This window comes from Poeciliopsis prolifica, unplaced genomic scaffold (genome assembly GCF_027474105.1).
Source record: "Poeciliopsis prolifica strain line A6 unplaced genomic scaffold, Auburn_PproV2 SCAFFOLD005, whole genome shotgun sequence".
NCBI lineage: Eukaryota > Metazoa > Chordata > Actinopteri > Cyprinodontiformes > Poeciliidae > Poeciliopsis > Poeciliopsis prolifica.
Genome location: NW_026562380.1, coordinates 9,326,887 through 9,349,197, shown reverse-complemented (window position 1 = coordinate 9,349,197; position 22,311 = coordinate 9,326,887). Strand labels below are relative to the sequence as shown.

The 22,311-nt window shown below is 39.0% G+C and overlaps 2 protein-coding genes across 2 annotated transcripts; one reads left to right on the top strand and one right to left on the bottom strand.

The window, feature by feature from the left end:
- Positions 1 to 387: 387 nt before the first annotated feature.
- Positions 388 to 6,319, top strand: slc25a28 (solute carrier family 25 member 28). Its single transcript, XM_055030070.1, has 4 exons — positions 388 to 892; positions 2,841 to 3,069; positions 3,730 to 3,786; positions 4,774 to 6,319. The coding sequence occupies exons 1-4, from the start codon at positions 548 to 550 to the stop codon at positions 5,322 to 5,324; spliced, it is 1,182 nt and encodes a 393-aa protein (XP_054886045.1). The 5' UTR covers positions 388 to 547; the 3' UTR covers positions 5,325 to 6,319.
- Positions 6,320 to 19,555: 13,236 nt separating this feature from the next.
- On the bottom strand, positions 19,556 to 21,492 carry nkx3.3 (NK3 homeobox 3). Its single transcript, XM_055030071.1, has 2 exons — positions 21,044 to 21,492; positions 19,556 to 20,510 (listed from the first exon to the last, which is right to left on the bottom strand). The coding sequence occupies exons 1-2, from the start codon at positions 21,276 to 21,278 to the stop codon at positions 19,987 to 19,989; spliced, it is 759 nt and encodes a 252-aa protein (XP_054886046.1). The 5' UTR covers positions 21,279 to 21,492; the 3' UTR covers positions 19,556 to 19,986.
- Between the last annotated feature and the right edge of the window lie 819 nt (positions 21,493 to 22,311).

Below are 22,311 nucleotides of genomic sequence, written 5' to 3'. Positions count from 1 at the left end.
TTGAGCAATTATTTCCTTAACATTTCCCCTGTTGAATGAATGTCTTGAAATTGAAGGGTGGACCCTTAGATTTTTTTTCTGGTGAAACTGGTTTGAGAACAATAAGCCAATTGTGGCAAATAAAATAGTTTCCTGTGTAAATTTTAGAATTAGATTTAATTAAAATTTTTAAATGAAACACATCTTAGTGGAAAATGTGAGTAAAGCTTTTATTTATCTTGTCTTAGAAGTTTGTTCGTTTTAAATATGCATTTTAAACGGGCAGAAATGTGTGAAAGATACTTTTTTTTTAAAGTAAAAGTTTACAACAAACGTCATGAGTGGCAGGTCGATCAGCCAATAGCAATTACTTCCTCATCCCGCTGTATACACTGGATGTAGGCGTGCAAACTCCTCGACCAGTACGACTCCCCCCTGCTGGGCTCTGTTTGGAAACGACAGAGGCGGGGACGGAGAGTCGTAACACCGGGACGAGGAGCCCCTCGGGAATGTGAAAGTCCAGGCCTTAAATCCCCGCGATAAGACTTTACGTACTGCCCCGTTTCTCATGGAAACAGATGGATTTGTGAGGAAGCGTCGGATGACAGCGGAGACCGCAGGCGGTGATGCCGGGGTTGCAGGAGCCTCAGCTGGGGCAGAAGTTCGATGGCTCGGGGGCAGATTCTGGGGAGTTTCAGAAAGTATTGTGAGCAGCCTGACGCCGCGTATCGGGGGGGAGTCGCAGCTGCAAAATGCGGACGTTGTCTGCGCGGCTCAGGATGCACAAGCAGAGGACTCGGAACCTGACTATGAAGGTCTGCCACAAGGAGCATCTACTAGTACCCACATGTTGGCAGGCGCCGTGGCTGGGATAATGGAGCACTGCCTCATGTTCCCCATCGACTGTGTGAAGGTAGCACGGCTCAACGGCCAATGACTGAACCACCACTTTTTTTTCTTGAATGAAGAGTGCTTTCACATCACGGTTTCTGTTTGTTTTCTTTGGGTGTTCTCTGTGCAGCCTCCATGTTTGCTAGCTTAGCTCTTTAGCTAACACGCTGCAGAGCCGTGACGAAGGTCAGCTGGCTCGGTTGTATTTTCCAGTATTGGCTAACTTGTTAGCGTGGCGTTATATTGGTAATTAACCGACGTTTGCTTTTGTGGGTTTTACACCAACACTGACTTCAGCAAATTGCGTCTGTTTGATTACATCTTTTTAACTTAAAGCGTAGCTGCTGTCAGAACTTGAGCGGAGAACGTTACAAAACTGCTAATACGTCACGAGCGAGCTACGGCATCCTGGACGGCCAAAGCAGGACACTGTGCAAAACGCATTACTCAGGAAGTCACGTGCAGTACAAAGGGCATATTGTATTGTAGCAACAAACTTAGCAAAACACAAGTTTATAAAACAGTAACCCGATGGAGTGCTCAACGGAACAGAAAATACAGTCAAACTTTTTCTTTACAAGCTAGTAGATGTTGGAAAACCTTTTGAAAAATGTTTGTAGAATCTGTTTTCAATGAAAAGGAAAATACTAAAATTAAGAGACACACTTTAAAAGCTTCCCGCACATCCGGTGAAAACATATTTAGCAGTTTAGAAATACTTATACAGTAATTAGACACCGGTCATAGTGTACAATCTAAAAGAGCAGCACTGAATTAAGTCACACATTATTTTAATTTACAGAGTAAATATAAGGTTTTTTTTTACTGTGTGAATTACATTCCAGCCATTCCTCGAATGTTGAATAAAAAAACCTAAAAATGAGGTCAGCATGGTGGTATATGGTTCTTCTAAACCATGGAGGATCACAGATCATAGACGATGACTGCAGCGTTATTGTCATTGCATGTTGTTTATCAGTTCGGCACATTCAGAAGCAATGGGGCCTATGTACGTTTTTCTGTTCAGCTTGTATACTGTGATTACCTTCACTTTTGGTTTACCAAGCCAGTCGGTCCTCAGAAATCCCACTTGAACAAATCAGAAATGACTGAGAGAGAATTCATATTTTTTCTTCTGTCATGTGAACCATTCCTCAAGGTTTCCCTCGGTCCTACTGGGGCCGTTTCTGTCCAGGCTAAATATGCATTTAGAGGACTTGCCACATCTGATGTGCTTTTGTGCACATCAGATGTGCACAAAAGCACATCTGAATTGTGTGCACCAACAGCACACAATTGTGTGGATGAATCGTGTGCACCAATTCATCCACACATTGGTGTGGATGAATTGGTGCACCAACAGCACAAAAGCACATCAGATGTGGCAAAGAGCAGAAAAAGCTGAATTATTAGTCATTTTTCTACTTACTTAAAATACTTGAAGGTGTAAAAGAAGTGCACGCAAATTTTATGCTCATTTATGAAAGTTTTACACAGTTGAGCCAAAATGAAGTTTGAGTAAATTCTGGGTCCTCTTTGGTTTGCTCCTGCAGACATGAAGTCTGTGAAGCTAGCCCTGTGTTAGGACGAGAAATGGTCCAGATTCATGGGGGGTAGAGGATTAAAGGAAGTAAGCTTATGTCCTTTTGTGACCCTAGAGCTTGTAACAGCACACTTCCTCCTATTCAGTCATTTATGTACACAAACATGACCCCACCCAGTGTCACAAACCTCATTTCCCACATTTGTCCTCTTAATCACACTGAAGGCTATTAATCAAGCACTTGTATTGCTGTTTTATATATATTTTTTGCCATTTCTTTTGAAAAACATGGAGCAACCTGAATCATAGGTTCATTGCCCTCTGCTTTAATATCACGTTGCGGTCGACTACAGTTCCAAATGCAATCCCAATGGTATTGTGAGAGAGAAATTAAGTTTTTAAAATGGCAAAACATTTTTTCTTGCAGACAAGAATGCAGAGTCTCCAGCCTGACCCCGCAGCACGCTACAAGAATGTGATGGATGCTCTTCGCCGGATCGTAGCCACCGAGGGTGTCTGGCGTCCACTAAGAGGCCTGAATGCGACAGCCATTGGCGCTGGGCCTGCTCACGCTCTGTATTTTGCCAGCTATGAGAAACTCAAAAAGACTCTAAGTGATACCATTCATCCAGGCGCTAACAGTCATTTGGCTAATGGTACCATAAAACTAACCCTATTTGTACATTCCTTTTGTTTTGAATCTGACACTCCAACAAGATGCTCCAACTTGTCAAACCCTAAAGCTAAACATGCATCTTTCAAGCTCTGGGTAGCTTTCGGCTACTAGTGAATTAAAACGTTTGCATTTTTATAGAGATACTTGTTTTCTCTGTAGAGCTATCAGCTCCTTCCAGCTTTCGTTATAGTTTGAGCTATCATGTTTGAATTCGTCTGAAAGAGATTCCAAAGATTCATTTTGGAAAGCTTCCTCCAGATTTCCAACTTGCTGTTATTCTGTCATTCCTATTCTTTTTTTATTTTCTGGTTTAGTGGGTGGCTGGGTACTGTCTCTTTCCCTGCTCTTTCAAGTGTTTGAGTTACTGTCCACCAGGGGTCTCTCTTTGCTCAGGTTTGCTAGTATTGAAGGAGGTTTCCGATGTGTATAGTCACCAAGTGCATACCAATTCTGTTAGGTTAACCTAATTTCTTGAGCGTAGTGTAAAACGTTTAACTGTAGGAGTTGATGCTCAGACATGACCAGGCAAGTTCTGTTACAAGTGAAAAATTTCCTCATGGCTGTATTTGTTTATTTATTTTTTTCCATCTCCATGTGTGATGACTGCAGAAGTGTATCTGTGTGTGTGTGTGTGTTTCAGGAGCAGCTGGTTGCGTTGCCACATTGCTTCACGATGCAGCCATGAACCCAGTAGAAGGTAAGGGCAAACTTTGTACTGTGTTTGGGTTTTTTTCCTCCTCAAAACAGCAATTTTGAGTTTCAGAAGACACTTGTGGGTGCCAGGCCTCTGTGAATTTTTCTCCATGTCTGCCTCAAACCGGTAGTTTCACCCACTTTCTATTACAGCTGTCCCTGACCCACCTGCCCAAACATGTCAGAGGAAGGGCACTCATCTCAGTCCCCTGTGCAGCTGTTGGGTGGGCTGCAGCTGTCTGAGCAAACTCAGCAAGAATAACACACAATTTTTCTTTTCGTAAAATTATTGACAGTTTGAATCTTTAATATTTTGTCACATTGCAAGCCCAGATTTCAGTGCATTTTTAATCTGAGCTCTGACTCACTCACTCTACCTCATTGAGAATGCTTTGATCTAAGCAATTTTATTGTAGTTCTGGCTTTGTGGAAGGTGCCAATAAGCCAAATTAGGTCTCATCTGACCAGAGAACCTTCCTTTGTGTATCTACTGTGTCCTTTAGATCATTTGTGGCTAAGAAGGAGAAACTTGCCTTTCTTTTTTATTTTTTTATCAAGTCATTCAGGTCAGATTTGTGGAGTGTAAGTATATTTTGTCAGATGTTCCCACCTGAGGTGTTGATCTCTGAAGCTCCTCCAGTGTTGCCATGGGGGTTTTAGCTACTCCTCTGATCAATACTATGCCAACCTAATTTCTCATTTTTAATTTAGAATATTTTTTGTCTAAAATATTTTTAAAGTAACGTATCATCCTTTCCTCTTCACTGTTTTGTTATGCTGATTATGCTGTTACATATGCTGCTTTGTTTTGATCTGTCACATGAAATCTCAATCAAAGATACATTTGATGCCCATGTTTTTATTAAAAAACAACCTTCCTTCACATCTCATATTGACTAGTTGTTTCTTGTCTGGTTCTCCTCGGTGCTGTCAACGCTGGACTTGCTGGGCTCCCTCCTCTCATTAACACCTGTACCCCACCTGCCTTCAGTTGTGAAGCAGCGCATGCAGATGTTTAAGTCCCCCTACCGGGGCGTGCTGGACTGTGTTGGCGCCGTGTGGCAAAGAGAGGGTCCTGCTGCCTTTTACCGAAGCTACACCACCCAGCTCACCATGAACGTGCCCTTCCAGGTGCTCCACTTCATGACCTACGAGTACCTCCAGGAGCTGCTCAACCCTCACAGACTGTACAACCCCTCGTCCCACATGGTGTCCGGGGCTCTGGCCGGGGCGATCGCAGCAGCAGCCACCACGCCTCTGGACGTCTGCAAGACCCTGCTCAACACCCAGGAGTCTCACACCCTCAGCTCCGCCGGCCAAAGCCAGGGAGCCCACAGACATGTCTCAGGTCTGGTCCACGCCTTCAGGACGGTTTACAGGCTGGGCGGCCTGCAGGGCTTCTTCAAGGGAGTACAAGCGAGGGTCATCTACCAGATGCCCTCCACAGCCATTAGCTGGTCTGTTTATGAGTTCTTCAAATACGGACTTACCAAGCGCCAGCACAACAATATGAGAATCCAACATATCAAGGCTGAGGTGTAGATTTCCTATGGGTTTAATCGCCTCTCCTATACATCAGGCCTTGCTGTGGCCACATGCGCACATATAACCAGATGAAATACGCCTCAGTCGTCCTGATCTTCTCAGACAGAGCAGATAAGAAAGACACCTTCTGAACCATTTTAAGTAATTTTACATCTGTTCATCATTTCAGCCATAGGATACAACTTTTACACAGTATTTTCAAGTGTCATTAATTTTAAGTCATCCCTTTGAAGCAGAGTTTGGCAGTCAGCAGTGGGCAATCAAAACCCTCTGTCAAGGGTTTACTTTATGAAACTTTGTTTTTGCATCAGAGTTTTAATATAACCAGATAAAGCTTTTCAGATAACATAAGTCTACATTACATGTTTGGAATTTAATGTAAAATAAAACAACCCCTACTAGAAAAATTGGTTTAAATTGTTATGTTGCATAAACATACATATATATGTCGTATAGCTATATTCAGATGCTTTTCAGGGGGCTTTTTCAACACAATCTGTCAAATTGGTAATTTGCAGAGAAGATTCATGATGAAACATATTGAATAAAACCCCAAGAAGCTACAGTTTTAACGACATGGGTCAAAATATTTAACTTGTTGATCATAAAATAAATAATTTATTATTTATGTCGGTAAAAAATAGACCCAGTGCAGGACTCGGCAGACAAATACTCTAAAAAAATTCCTCATTTGTTTATTTATAATTATTTCGTTCAGAGGTTTCTTCAATCAAATGTATTTTGTCATTTTTGTCCCTGCTTTTGAAATAATTTGTCTGTTTTCAGCTTTTTTGAACTACTGAGGTTGAATGTTTGTGCACGTCATTTTTTGTTCTTACTGCGACCAAAAGAGGAGCCGAATTCATAACATTTCACACACCCAACCTGAAGCTGTCATTCTTACTTGCTGATGTCTGTTTCTGACACTGAATTGCACTTGTTCAATAAAAGTTCAGCAGAGGGGCTCTGCTCACTGTTTGTAAAAGAGAAAACCTCTCCTTTTATGTGTTTAAATATGAGACTTCTACACTCCTGGAAGAAGGTGACTTAGTGGCTAGATTTACCGGGCTGATGAAGGGTGAGGCTGGACTAAAGCATTGTTTAGTCACAGGTGAGTTTACCAAATTTCACCATTTTACATGCATAATTAGATATTTTATATTTTAACCCTAGTATTATAACTCCATTGTCTTGTGGAACCTTTAAATGATGCTTGTACACTGAGGGAAACATTTCTTCAAACACCCTGGAGAGGACAGAAAACACAGGCGAGTAATTACATTTTAAAGCTGCAGTCGGTAACTTTTATAAAAGAAAATGTTTATATGTTGAAACTGTGACTACATCTTGACCGTGAGATAATCTGTGAAAACAAAGTCCTTTGACTGGTTGTTTCTGACTGAGCAGTGTTTCTCTGCAGGTGGCAGTAGGAACACAGGGAGGAGACACAGAAGCTATTTTTTTTTCTGCAGATTCTGTTTCATATTATGTCAGGACATAGTGACAGATTCTTTCGAATATATGCAAAAAAAAGTTGTACTGCAGCTTCAGCAAGCAGCTTCTTTACACTCAGTGCTCTATTTGTCCTTTTTAGATAAACATTTGTCACATTAACAACTTAGATCTATTTGATGTGTTTAAAACTAGTATAATTCGGCATCTCCAATCCTCTTGAAATCACATTTGCTCTTCCAGCAGCTCTTGAATTTGAGTGTGCAGCTATTTTTTTTCATTCATTTCGAGGCAGGTACAGTTGTTTAGTCTTGAGCACAGGTGCAGATTTCAACTTTGACCCCTTAGACGTTCAGAAATGCCTTGTGACCTAATGGGTGCATAGCCTACATCCAAACAACTGCAAAAGTAACACTTTGGAATTTGGCAAATGACGCATGACAAAGTACATTTTGATAGAAGATGCAGATGAGTTGGAAAGCGCATTTCAGAGATGACATGGCTTCTTGCAGTCAATACAAGCATTCCAGCTTATTCTTCTCCATGATTTTGTGTGAGAGGGTTTTTGTTTATTCATTCATTTTTTTTATTTTTGCAAGATATCTTTACATATAGATATCTGGTAGCCTAGAGTCTTAGATATTTTCTAAATTTACATCTGAAATATGAAACAAATGTGTCAAAATGAGAGGTTATCTATAAATTGCATTAAAGAAATTACAAATCTGTTCCATAACCAGGTTGTTCAATCTTTCTGCATCTTTTAATGCTTAATAACAAAAATTCTATTTATAGCCTTTTAATGTATTTCATGTTACATGCACTAACTACTAAATGGTATCCACAGATTCTTTTGTATTCAGTTCTAAGTCTGATAGTCCTAATAAAATCCACTCATTAATCATTAATCCTCAGAAGTCACCTAATCAATAAATAGTCTTCACCAATAATTAGTCCACTATTGATAAGTAAGTCTCAGATATACTCTCTCGCCCTCCTATGTTTTTCATTTAGCAAATGAAAATGATTTGGGGAATTGTACCTGAACTACAACAAGAGAAGTTTGGTCTGATTCAACTTCAGACAGAAAAAAATGTGCATGTGTGTTTTTCTTTGTACATTTCTGCTTTCAATTGTCGGATCAACCCCCAAAAAAACCAGAGGAAGCAAAAGGCTTTAATGTGGAATGAAGGTTCACCATCCAGCAGGACAACAACCCTTAACTTATATCCAGGGCTACAAGGGGGTCATCAGGATCAAAGCACAATCATTTGTAAAATTAGTTCATCCGAAGCCCGGACCCCAGTTCATTTGAGATGAGCCCTGAAAATGACTGTGCACAGAAGCTCTCCATCCAATTTGACTGAGACTTGAATATAAATGCACACCTCACTTCTTGGACTTTTACTTTTCAAATAATCAGAAAACAATTCATTTTTCTTCCATTTTATAACTATGCACTGCTTATGTTGGTCAAAAAGTAGGGAAGGTTGTGGTTGTGACATGACCAAATGTGGAAAAGCACAATGATGGAAAAACAGCTACAACATACTGGAGCTTATGCAGTACTTTGGTATCAGTTGAAGAAAATAATTATAATAACATCTTATTAATGTTTCTCTTTTCTAGATTTGTTAATGAATTAACTTTCATTAAACTGTAATATTGAATATTCAACTTTTGTCCAAGATGATAATGCGAGTAATTGCAAACTTCATTAACATGCATTTTTGAAAAAAAAAAAAAAAAACATCTAAGGTTTTCTGTCTCCATTTTGAACCACTGCAACGATTTTTTTTCTGACATGCTCACATCATTGCTCCATTGAAAACAAATCTGAATGAAACCTAAATCCATTAGCAAGCACTCACTATGTATACTTGTGAGCTTCAGAGTAGCAGACTTAATGCTCTTACAGATTATAGTGAGGAGTGACAACTCCTCCTTACCAGTCTTTCCATACACACTGACTCATAGCCATGTTTGTCTGGGAAAACACCTGTTTAAACAAGGAAAGCCTGATCTGAGTCTGTCTGCATGCATGTACAGTATCTACTTGTATTTATGGTTCCTAATAAACTTAAGAGGAGGGTATTTGGAATTCTCTTCTTCATGAATACATCTATTGACTGATAGCCAATAAAGAAGAGAAATGTGGCTCTAAAAGACAGTGAGAGTAAGTTTTTGTCTACTTAAACTGTTTCTAGTTGCTCTGTGTTATGATCTGTCAGGGCCAAACTGATCACATTTCAGCAGTGTGAGAGAAACAGTAGGTGAGAAAACAGTATTTTCAGGAGTCCAAAGAGTAAGAGAAAAAAAAGAAGTATAGCAAACACATAAATGTGCACACATGTAGCCCTGATCAAAAAGAATTCTTCGTTATATTTAATGTACGCGAAAGTTTATGTGACTTCACTTAAATTAACATACAGAGTTTTCATCCATTTACAAAGTTCACTTACAGTCAACTTAATTCAACTTGCAACTGGCTAATTTACACACACCACAATTGGTGTGAATAAACTGAGGGTAAAGAATTTATTCCTGTGTCTAACATCTATGGCATTAAAAAAAGAATGAAAAAAGTAAAATGAATAAATATAATAAAGAAATGTAGCTAAGCTTAAAAGTACAACTGCATTGCTTTTCCACTGGTCTGTCCTACACTTCCTCTTGTGATGAACTCTGCTTTCAAGAGGGAAGTCCATAGAGCCACATATGGAAGGATGTTTGTTTTACTTTAAAATAAAAAAAAGGATCCCTTAATACTGCAGCGTAGCCCAGGTCTTTGCTTGTACACAACGACTCAGCAGATCCTCAACAAATTGTTCAATAAAGCGGAAACCATAGTGGCTGGAAACAGAAATCAAATGATGTGGAGCTTCCATGAAGATGATGTTGTATTTTATATCATCTCAAGGAAGCATTTCAGCATTTCAATTGCCATTCAACAGCATTTTCTATAGTTATGAACATTTTCAAATATCCATTACAATTTAAAGCCAAACAAGCTATTCCTTAATAGCTTATCAACAATAAAAACAAATGATTAAGTGTTCATTGTACATCTCTATTTGTTGTGCATGTTTTACTTGGAGCAAATGCCTTATTCCAGCTACTGTTTGAACTGCTTTAGAGTAATTCCTCTCTTGCCATTCCAAGATTGTTTTAATTTGACTTCGTCAGAACAATTACACAGGATGCAAAGTCATAATGTGCCAAATTGAATTCAGTATTTTCTTAACCAGTTTTCTTCTTCTTCAAAATAAAGGAAACACATGAACACTCTCCCTCGTGTATTACCGTAAGCCAGTGTTTTGGAAACTCAAGCCTGCGGTTAAAGACTCTTAGAGAAGCACCTGGGTGTTCATACACACAAACACACTAAGACCTAACACATGGGATCAAAATATCTCTCAGTCGCTCACTTTCTCTCCTCCTCTGTAAATTAATGGGAGTGTCAAGGTTTATCTTCTCAGATCTCTCTTAGTATATTTTAAGCCAGATCCTGACTACTCCTCACAGAATGAGTTACAGCGTGACATAGGATTGTGCCAGAAAATGTTGACTATATTTCATAAGGCCATTGGTTGAAGAATGAGGTGCGAATATCAACTTCTGATCTTACTCAACAGGAAACTCTGCCACATACCGACTGTGATATCCCGCTCTGTCGGGGTGCTACTGGATGAAGGAGCTGTTTCTGTAACTCCTTTTGCAGCTGTGGAGTAAAGCCGACTTGAAGAGGTGGAAAAACGAATGCTTTTATGACAATTTATTTGGACATGAATGCTTTAACTTTCGCTCAAAGCAACCCACCTTAGCTGTCATGTGAGCTCAAGGTGTGGTACATCCTCGTCAGGTATGTTGGTCACAAGCAGGGTCGACCCAGAAACACCCAGACCATGATCATCCGTATTTGCTCACAATCTAACAGTCAGTGTAAGCTCCCAACTACGCAAGAAAAGTCAACCAAGCTTCAAATAGGTAACCCTCTTTGGTGACATGTTGTATCTCTTTGCAACTACAAGGCACTTTACAGACTAGCCTTCATAATTTAATATTTTTCTACATTATTAATCTTGAAGTTAAGTTCTTATTGGTAAGTTCAAGTTAAGTTCAAGTTTATTTTTAAAAATTTGGACAATACGTGTTCATTGAAATTGATATGCAAATACATGAGATTATTAGTGTGTCAAGTCATGGAGGTCTTGACACTGTAAAGTTAAAAGTAGCTAGCAGCATTAAGGGACGTGGCCAAGAGGTCTTTGTGCAGTAATAGGTCATTATCTCTCATGACACGATGAGAAGATTTGTCTAAGTCTCATCTAGTAAGATGAGTAGAAATTATTCAAGAAACTATGTCATTACCCTGTACACTTCAGACACTTATTATGTCCATATAAAATAGTTTTGGAAATACTATTTTCCGTTCTGAGGAGCTCAGATGCTTTTTTTTTTTTCTACAGTGAATGTTGTAGTTTGAATCTCTCCCACACTTGCACCATGAAGAATAAAGTTGTGGGGGAGATGCAGCTTCTGTCATCACTTGAGAGAACATACTGGAGGAGGATTCTTCCCACAAACTCCAAAGATGCAAGATGATCGTTGACACACGATGAATTGTAACCCAGTGGACATACTTGCTCATACAGCCATTGGCCTGTGGGAAAAAAAGAACTGTGAGTGAAGAGTCAATAGCATTTTCAGGCAAGGTTAAGACACAAAAGATTTAGCTGGCTTTGAATTTCGTGTTACTTGACAACAGGATTCTTCACAGACCCTGTACAATAAAAGAAGATTACGCAAGGCTTGCTTTGAATGGAAAACCCTTTATGCATTTTAGTGTTTATAGGAAAACGCCATTACTAACTAGGCAGAATAGACAAAGGTCCTACACAAAAGGTATTGATTCATTCATGAGGGTTTCCAAAGTGATGATGATGGAGAAAATAGTCAAAAAGAAAAACTCAGAAAGTGGCTGGATGAACGTTAGAGTTGAAATGTCTTTGTTGCCTGAGGAGCTTCGTACGGTTGGAAATTTACTCCATTATTATCAAAGCTAAAGATACAAACATGTACACAAAAAAAGTCAAACACCCTGAGGCTTCTGGGAGTGAGGCTCTGGCAGAACTGCAGCATTGTCGCAGTTGGCTGCAGGTGTCGAGAACTTTCTCTGCTCATTCCCGACTGTGGTGACAATTTACTTTTAAAGCTCGGAAAGCTCAGAAAATCATCTTACAAACTTCCCTTATCATGCCGACTGAAAAACAGAGAATGGGGCTCCAGCTTAAAAAAAAATAGTTAATTTGTCACATGCACTACATTTATGTTTGTCAAACTTAATTTATCTATATTTGTTTCTAAAAAATGAACTTGGATTTTCAAGTTGGATTGTCTTTTTTCTTTGCTTCAATGCACTAAATGTTTTGAATGCCCACGGCCAGAGACCGAAAGACCTTAAGATGTCTGTCAACTGGGGAAAAGGCAGAGTGGTAAAGATTCCTTGCATTTGCAAGTGTGTGCGTTCCCCTTTGTGTGTGTCAAGGCAACGCAGGTGCAGTCAGGGACACTGAGGAAGAAACGGGCCTGCTGTCCTTTGAACTTGATCTTGAAAAGAAAGCGGTCTTCGCTTCCTGTCAAATACGCTTAGCAGCTCATGCCTTCCAGCTCTAGACAGCTCTAACTGGTTTAAACAAAAAAAGAGCCTTAAACCACTTATTAAGTCAACAAAAGCACCCAGCTTGATTGTACACACTGATCTGAAATAACCTGATGGTGACAGATCCATTTATCAACGAGGCTCCCATTTCTATTGATGTTCATATATGTTTCAACTCCTGGTTACAACAACAATGAAAAAGATGTGGCAGAGATCTGACTTTGCAAAAAAAAATATTTCTTTCTTTCAGAAAGCTTCAGAAAAAAAATACACAGCTTCCATTGTTGTCAAGTGAAACAATGTATCTGGATTTGAATATGCACTAGTCTCCAGACTTAAAAAGACACTTTGCTGGTTCAAGGTTAGGACGCTTTGGTACTCTGATAGTTACCCTGAAGTTATAAGTTGTTTAAACTGCTTATGGGTTAATAATGAGATGTAGAAGGATGAGAAAATGTGTTAAGGTAGAAGCTTTTTGAAAGATTTTATCTAACCAACCAGTAAGGAACTTAATAAAAATAATAATAATAATAATAATAATAATAATTATTATTATTATTATAATTATTATTATTAATAATAATAATTATAATAATAATAATAATGATAATAATTACTGCTGTTTCACACTTCCACAATGGGCATCCTGCAGTGGATGTGTAGGAGTCAGAGGGATGTTTGAGAGGCCGTAAGTGGGGACTGAGTAGCTCCATTATCAGCATGCTGATAAAAGATGTCTGTGTGTGTGTGTGTGTGTGTGTGTGTGTGTGTGTGTGTGTGTGTGTGTGTGTGTGTGTGTGTGTGTGTGTGTGTGTGTGGGGGTGTGTGTGTGTGTGTGTGTGTGTCAGAATGGCTCGGTGCTTTCCCTGCCTCTGCTTATCACCACTAATTAAAACATTTGGATTCCCCTGGCCTGCTTCGGAGGAGTGTGTATTTGTCTCAGCATGTGTGTGGGAGATGTGATGTGAAAGTGGTGAGGAGTCAAGGAAGGAAGTGTTGCAACTTGAAAAACTGCCTGTCTCCTTCAATGGACAGGGGATCATGGGGAAAATTCAACCTCTTTAACAGACTAATATGCTGTTCCTACTCCTGGTTGTGCACACGCACACCATTTCCATATACTGTATCTGACTAGCTGTCAGTTCATATGGATGTTTATAGAATGAGTTATTTCATGAATGCACAAGCTAACATGCCAAGATATGGGTTTGGTACAGAGAAAGTAGGATGTGGAAAGTTACGGCACAGTGACATGACTGGATGAGGTTGCTGTTCAAGGTGCCAAGACAGAGCAGTGCAAGTCAAATGTTTGTTAATGTTATAGTGCATAGTAAAGGCATGGATGGTGAGCATATTTAATGAAAATTGTAGAAAATCTCCAGGGAGCCAGGACAGAACACAAACCATAAATCCAAGCGAAACAGGATTAACGACATTAAACAGGAGGAACCAGCAAGGAGTAACTGAGAAAGAGTTGTATATATACTGGGGAGGTTGATTACCGAACGAGGAACAGATGGATGATGAGAGTTGTAGGTGTGAAGGACGAGAGAGCGAAATATGCCTGGGAGGGTACAGAGGGGACGAGGAAATAAATCTAAAACACTAAATAAAACTAGACCTCAGAAACATAATTAAACTAGAATAACAACATAAGAAATTAACATAATAAGCAAGAATCACTACAAAAGAGCTAAACCAAACTAAACAGAAACACAGTTGATTTAATCCAAGAAAAAGAACAAAGGAGCACAGAAAATAACAAAAACCAAAATGTATGTGTTATTAGAATTGTTGTGTTTTGCAAAAAAATCTTCACACATCTCACAACATTTCCACATTTTGTTGAATTACAACCAAATATATATATACATTTTTTTACAATGAGCTGACATGAAGTAGAGCACAGCTATGAAATGAAGAGAAAAGGATGCAGGATTTCCAAATTCTGTGGCAGAAAAGCAGTTGTACTTTACCTGAGACAAATCCTCCCCAACGTAAATCAGGGTGGTGGAAACATATTTGGAAGCAAAGTTTAAAACTGATTTTCATTTACACTATTGGTCCAAACTGACTGACCTTGAGCTACTTGTCAATAAAGAAAATCTCTAAACAAGCAAAGCTAAAGACGTACTTCAAAAACTGCAACTGTGGCAAAAATGTGGTTCGAAGTCTTAACTCAGGAGGGATAACACAAATGCATGCTATTTTTCTCAGTTTTATTTGTAGTCATTTCCAATAAAAATGTTATTCCATTTCACAATTATGTACTATTATGATGTTGATGATGTTATAAAAACAATAAACACTAGAATGTATGTTTAAAATGTAACAAAAATGTAAAACAAACAGTGGGTGTGAACATTTTTTGAAAATGAAAAAATAAATGACAGTTGATGTACACTTTCATCTAAAAATTAAAGTTCAGTACAGAAACATTGGTCAACAATCAGAAGCCTATGTCCCCCTAGTGTACTCTACTTCCTTTATGAACCCATCCAATGCATTCTGCGTTTTGAGGCCTCAGGATCATCCACGTTGCTTCTGCTGTTTTTTATTTGTTGAGGGCTGGCTCATCTCTTTGGCTTTCTGATTCTGTCAGTGTCCATGCGTTCTCTCCCTGCTCTCACAAACAGAGACAAGACCACTGCAGTTATTTGCCCACTTGGTTCTGAAGCATCTTAACTACAGCCCTGCTTGAAAATGTAAACAGGAGAATTCTTAAGCAGACGTCATAGTCACCAGCTAGTTCTCGGCGTCATATTTTATTTTACTGGTACGAAAGTATTGTAATTAATAATACATTTTTCCATGGCAGCTCTGTTACAAGACAGGATTATCACTGACATGTCAAACAGAACAATATGCGCTGATTACTTGAAATCCTATCAAATTGTGCAGAAAAGAGAGATGTTTGATTCCTTTGGAAACCAGGAGAGCTTAGAAGTGCTGATGTGGCTCCTATGTGATGGATGTGTCTCCCCCAGGGGGAGTCGATGTCTTTTAGCTTTACTGTAAATGTTTACATTCCTGGACTCGCTGATGCTATCTGCTAATAGTTTCTAGGACTAGCCTGGAGAGTTGTCTGGGTGGGATTATTTGTAATGTGTGCGTGTGTGTGCATGTAAAGGATGCAGCTCCGTCTTTAAATAGAGGCATCAACCGTGACTCCTCTCTGTCCTGAGACTTGACCTGCGTCTGCAGAGGTCAGCACGGAAACAACAGAAACACACACACTGCGCCATATACACCTATAAAATATCCAGGTTAAAGTTCTGATTAATAATTAGTCATAGTTTTGCTCTTTTTGTGACAGACTTGACTCTCCCACTGTGTCGCATGAGCTCTAAATCTATTCATTTAGGTCAGTGGCCTCGGCCGGGCCATTGTGTGGGGAATCTGCACTTAAATCAACCAGTGTCTCGAAGACATTATTCCTGCAACAATCAGAGCATCAGAAATGAGTCACTGCTGCTTCCCAGGTGACATGCGAGGATACTCAGTCAATAGATGTGTATCTTGAAAGAACAGCCAAGCGTGGCTTAGGTGGAGACCTCCATTCCTGCGTTGCAGAGCAGAGAGACTGCCCCACCCCGCAGACCTTTATCTCAACTGAGAAATCTTCAGAAACACAAAGACAGCAGGATATTACTTGTCTCTGCTGGCTTTGATACTCATTGTTCAAATCTTCCTTTTAATACATGTTGTGTTATGTAAGTTGCTCAACTTGGTGTTGAGAATTCAATGGAGCAGACAAACATCTTTTGGTTGCGCTCGGCTTCATGAGTACGTTTAAAAAAATGCTTAGAAAAGACACACGAGCAAGACACGTTTATGAACAAAAGTAAGGTGTTTTTTGTTGTTGTTTTGTTTTGTTTTTTTAGGATTCCTTGTGAAGCACATTCCTGTGGAGAGGCAGTTGGTGTTTATATGGGGGTGATGGAAGTGGTGAAATTTAACCAGCCTAACTGGAATTGAAGTTATACAACCACTCTGTTTTATAAGCAGTAGATTAGATTAAGTGAAGCTCAATAGACATATTTATGCAGAAAATGTGGGGATTACCCTGGTGATTCATCAGAGATGCCTGAACTGAGATTAGACCTGCAGCTCAGTGATTCAACTCTGACATACAAACCAGTCATGACCAGTTATGAAATTAACACTTTCTCTCTTTTTCCATTTTTCTGCCTTGGTAATGAAGAATCAGTTTCCCTCTGTCCTAATTTATTCCTCTCCCCTCAGTGTGACTTACTTTCCAGCACAGAAAGGAAGTAATTATTAAAGGTTGTACAAGTGTTCTTCAGACTTTCAGCATGCAAATATATTCACAATGTCTGTGCAATCTGATATTAACCAAGTGAGAGCTGTGTTTGTAAGCTGAAAGTGCATTTGAATAAAGGCATTTGTACAGAGAACAAGCATATGTCATGCATGGAGAAAAAAGTCTGATAACAAATGTAATTACTGTCTGTATTTTGACTCCAAAACCCCATGTTCGTGTCACAAAGCAACATTCTATAACAAAAAAAGTACCAGTAAAAAATATTGCTTAATCAGGAAATTGTGTCTTTTAGTTCTTCCTGCAAAAGGGATTGGGTTTTCTGGCTTTATAAGTAAAGAAAAAGAATGTGGTACGAGCTTTGGGATTGTTTGTGTTCATAGTATAGTGCATGTTTTTATGTGCATAGTCATATTTTCTTTAGCCTAACGATCTAGATTTTATTGTTTCAGCCAAACCAAAGTTAAAATAAACACAGTCAGCCCAGAGTCAGATGGGAGGAAAATTTGAATCTGCCTCGTCTTATCTAACTCTTCCAACGTCCAGATGCATTTTTACCTGCATCACAGCTGCACGAGTGGTGTGGATTGAGCTCGTAGGTTTAGTACATTCACTATTAAACCAGAACAAGTATGCGTTCTTATTTTGCTTAATCAAAATAATGAGTAAAAGTAAAATGGCAAGCAAAGCAGAAGACATAAAATGTGCGACAAATTAAAGTTCATGACCTTCCATGCCCTGCTGCCTTTAAAAGCAGACTAATAATACCACTCTAAAAACAAACTCTGTCTGCATGCAAAGTGTTGCAAAATATCATGTTGGAGTTAATTCTTCAGTGACAGGTTGACAAACTGCTCTCACACACGATCCTTTTCTCTTTTGCATTACTGTAATAACTAAAACACTTACATAGAAACACTTTATATCCACGACTGCAAAACCTGTAATGTATGTTTTAAATGGTTTAAAAGGTTAGCTCATTTTTACCAAACTTTTTTTTGGGGGGATTTTTGTCATGTTTAACAAAATCTGGTGCATGTCATTGTGATTTTATCACTAATGTAAATTAATGCATAATTGTAAAGTGGACAGAAGTTACACACTATTTCATCGTCTTTTTTATTCAGCGTCTCATAATTCGAATACCCTGTAATAAAATGCAGTGTAAGTAACTGCCATCAGAAATCCACATGCATAGCATTTAATCTCAAAGTAACATTTGTTCTGTGAAAGTCTCAGATGTTTCTTACAGAACATTATTGAACAAACAGCCTCATCTATACCACGGAGCACAGGAGGAAGCTAAATGTTAAAACTAAAACATAAAACAAAAAATGTTCCAGTTATTAGAATTTAAAGATATTGGTTATCAAGAGTGAAGTTTCCTGCTTCCGGCAGTTTGATGGATTCCTCCCCCTCCTGGTGTTGCATCATGACAGTTAATTCCCCCAACCAGCTGTGTAAAGGAACAGTATTAAATATTTTCCAGACACCTGGTGCCATTTTGTATCACAACCAAGTGACTGTTACCTTCACTTGTTTTAAAATTGCTGTGTGTATCAAATATGACTTGAAAGAAATTTGCATCGGTTCTTAGAAGCGTTGGAGTGAGTTGTTTGCATTAGAAGCTCAGCAGACTCCCAGTTCCACCAGGAGTCTGCTAATGCTAGTCTAGGGGAGCTTGATGAGGGAGATGTGGGGAAAGGGACCTCATACTCTAATGGATGCCACAACAGAGTCAATGATTTATCAAATTTGCATGAAAGAATAAAAGCAACAATTTATGTATGTTTTTTGACAAAACATGACAGAATAATCTAATGAGCAAATATACTCCACATTTTACTGTTTTTCTTTTGCAAAACACCACAAAAACTATCCGTGATCTTCCACTTCACAGTGATACATTATTGAGTGTTTGCTTTCTTTTATTTTCTATCGATATGTGCAATAACTTTTATAAATTGGGATTTTTGTTTTTTTATTTTCGTTTCAGTCGTGCTCATTGCGCCAATTCCTTCAACATGAGGGTGTTTTCCTGTCAGTAAAACAGTGATTAATGTGTGCTTCCCTGCATGGGGGGAGGTTGGATGGTACAACATCTTCATGGTTCATTTGGCCTCTCTGACTCATTCATCCACAACTGGGAAAAGAACTAAACAACATTCTCCTTTGTTGTCTCACAAAGGAGTATAAAAGAGTTCACAACTCTTTTATATGAGCTCAAAGACATATATATGACTGAGGTGTTAAAATCCTAAAACCAGCACTTTAGATGCAAAACCAAATCACACAGACAACAAAAACTAATTTCAGTCCTCACTAATTAAATGTTTCATAAGGCACAAAACCCCTTCAACAAAGCTCATGTGCCAATGTTGGTGTTTCATGAAGTTTTAATGATCATTAAATATGCCCCATGAGGAAAATCAACAATTAAATTTGTGACAGATGCTTACTAGATTTCTCTCATAAAGGTAAGATTTTCACTAGGTAGGTTTAGAAATCGTACTCAGGTGGTTTATGGAGGATTGTAGAAGCTGCTGCAGTGAGAGATAAAACATAAAAATGCAAACTATATGCTGAGAATAAACTTCAGAAACTGTTACATGTTAAGACAATATGACTTCTGCTTCTCGTCCAATGACCGCTAGAGGCACCATGAGACCCACTCCCGGTTCAAATCTCAGCAAGCTCTTCTCAAAGTTTATTTGTACAATCCAAAAACAAATAAAAGGTCAATCATAAGCGTGTTGTTTGTTGTTGTTTTTTTCTGTGAGGGAATAAGAAAAATGAAATATTCAAATGTACAGTAGAAGAATAAAATACCACTGAGAAGCAGAATATTTATTCATGGTGGAACAAAAGATTTTTGTAATCAATTCAGCAAGGATTTGATTCAATAAAAGGGGGTGACGTTTTTTCTGCTCTCCCAAAATTTGGAGAGTTACTCCTACAGCAAAAATAAAAATACATAATTACTTTCCTTTTCTGACACCCGTATGAGCTGCGTGCAACTCAAATGACTTCAAAATTAAATCTTGGAGAACCTAAAGAAAGTGTCTAACTTTGAAAAAAGCATCCAACAAATGTTCACTTTCAATGTTTTTATTATTATTATTATTATTATTATTATTATTATTATTATTATTATTATTATTATTATTATTATTATTATTATTAAGTAATTGCTTTTTGCAGAAGAGCGTAAAAAATGATTTTCTACAAAGATTCACATGTGAACTTTGCAAGACATACAAACATTAGAAGGTTCCTCCATATAACCTGTCAGTGCTGTAGGGCTGGTAGCATTGGTGTAGGTAGTGCTGATGGTACTGATAGCCGTGGTACAGTGGCACAGTCGTGGGAAGGTGGGCTCCACTGCCCGGAATCCACTGCTTTTGCTCGTTTCTCACCAGCACTTTAACCGCCACGGTCTTTGGAGAGCTGAGCGCCGCCAGGTCCGTGGCCAGCTGGCGCCGTTTCGTTTTGTACCTCCGGTTCTGGAACCAGATTTTCACCTGCGTCTCTGTGAGCTTCAAGGCGCACGCCAGGTCTGCCCGCTCGGGGCCAGAGAGGTACCTCTGGGCGCTGAAACGGCGCTCCAGCTCGTGGACCTGCTCGTGGGAGAAAGCCGCTCTGGAGCGCTTCTTCGCAGCGGTGCAGCGGCGCTCCTCGGGGGAACAGCTGGATGTCTCCCCGCCGTGGTGGTGGTGGTGCAACTCCTCCATTCCTGCTTCCACCCGGTTCCTTTCCACATATTGCATGCCTGCACGCTCTGCGGTGCCTGACAACAATGAAAGTCAACTATTAAAGTTTTTTCTTTTTTGTTTTTTCTCTTTATTAAGCCGAATAAAGCCAATGTATAATCCTACGTGGAACTGAAAATCAATGAAGAAAATTAATCTTAAATGCCGTTTACACCATCACCATTGCTTCCGAACGGTTTTCCATCTTGTCAAGACATTTAACACAACCTCCTCAAAAAACAAAAACGACAAAAATGACAATAATAAAACATTCCATTGAATTAAGCTTAAAATAACTCGTCAATAATTTTTGTATTAAAATATTCTCCATTGACATTTTATTATTTAAGATAAGGTGAAGGAAAGTTGTCTCTTGCACAATTAATAATTAAGCAATTTTTATGGTCTTATCAGAAACTATTGAACATTGTAAAAGACAAATACCAAATACTAGTGTATTTCTCCTGTCCTTTTAGTCATTTTCCAGACATGAATTAGGTACGCCACAGTTAAAAAAATTAAATAGTCAAATTTAAATAAATGTTTTTTTTCTTTTAAATGAAAACCTTACCTTCTCTGAATTGAGTCGCAGCCCCTCCTTCTTTCTTGCCGGTGCCGGACCGGTGGCTGTCAGACACGCGCTTGCCAGGAGAAAGTCTTTTCTGAATGGCGTTATCAAGGCCCGCGCGTAAATTGCGCGCAAGTGCGCAAAGCTCCTCTGCGGCTGTGTTGCCGGGATTCCCGCAGGGAGCCTCCAGGCCGGTGAGAATGTCTTTGATCAAGAAGGTTGAAAACTTCGATGTCATGATGCACTGGAAGACCAAAGGAAACCGTGTCCGAACTCTGCGCTGCAGTTCATGGAGGCATCAAGTCATAAGCAGCTCCAAAGTCAGCTTCTCGATCAGACGTCTTTCTATTGCTTTCATTTATTTGCCGTCAAAAAACAAACAAACAAACAAACAAAAAAAAAAAACAGTCCAGTCCCTTAATGAGGAGTCTGTGCAAGAAACTGCCAAGAGTTTAAACTCTCCTCGATGAGAGCTGTAGTGAAAACGCGATAGGTTTTTCTCATCCTGCCCCCTCATTGGCGCCGCCCCGTTACAACCTTGGTGCAGCTCGCACAGAACAAAAGTGATTCCGCATTTGAGAAATTATTTTAAAACAAAACAACAACAAAAACCCCGACTTCAGTTCTGTTGAGTTGTATCTCACTGATTGTAAGTGTATCAAAAGCCACTTCACAAAATTTCTGCTCACAAAATTAAATGAGCACAAATGTCCATTTCAATCTCGAAATGACGTAATAAAAATATGAAAATAAAATAAACTAGTGTGCTGTGTCTTCAACAAAGACAAAGCACACTATGCATTTGTGAAACAGAGTAGCTTTATTTGTGTCCTAAATATAAATAAAATACCTCAATAAATTCAGTGCATAAAAATGAATTGGGCGTTTGTAAATAGGCTTCCCATTCATTAGTGTACCTCTGTAAAATAAAAATAAAAAAAATTGACATAAACCTAACTTTTGAAGCTATTTATTTTTGTTTGTCAATAAAATTAGTCATCCAATAAGCTCAAATGAGCGATTGTAGCGCCGCCATGTGGGAAAGATTATTGTCTTCCAAGCTGAGTGCAAATAAAAACAAGTGATAACAGCCCCCACCCAAATGGACAGAAAGGCTGTTACACAATCAGAGAGCCCAGCTCCAAGTTAAGGAGATGTGATGACAGATGCAGGGATCTGTCTACTCCCTGGGTCTTTGTGTTCTTCCTCTGACTAACCAGATAAATCTCTCTGCTTTCCGCAGAACCAGACCTGCTTGAGGTGTCACAACA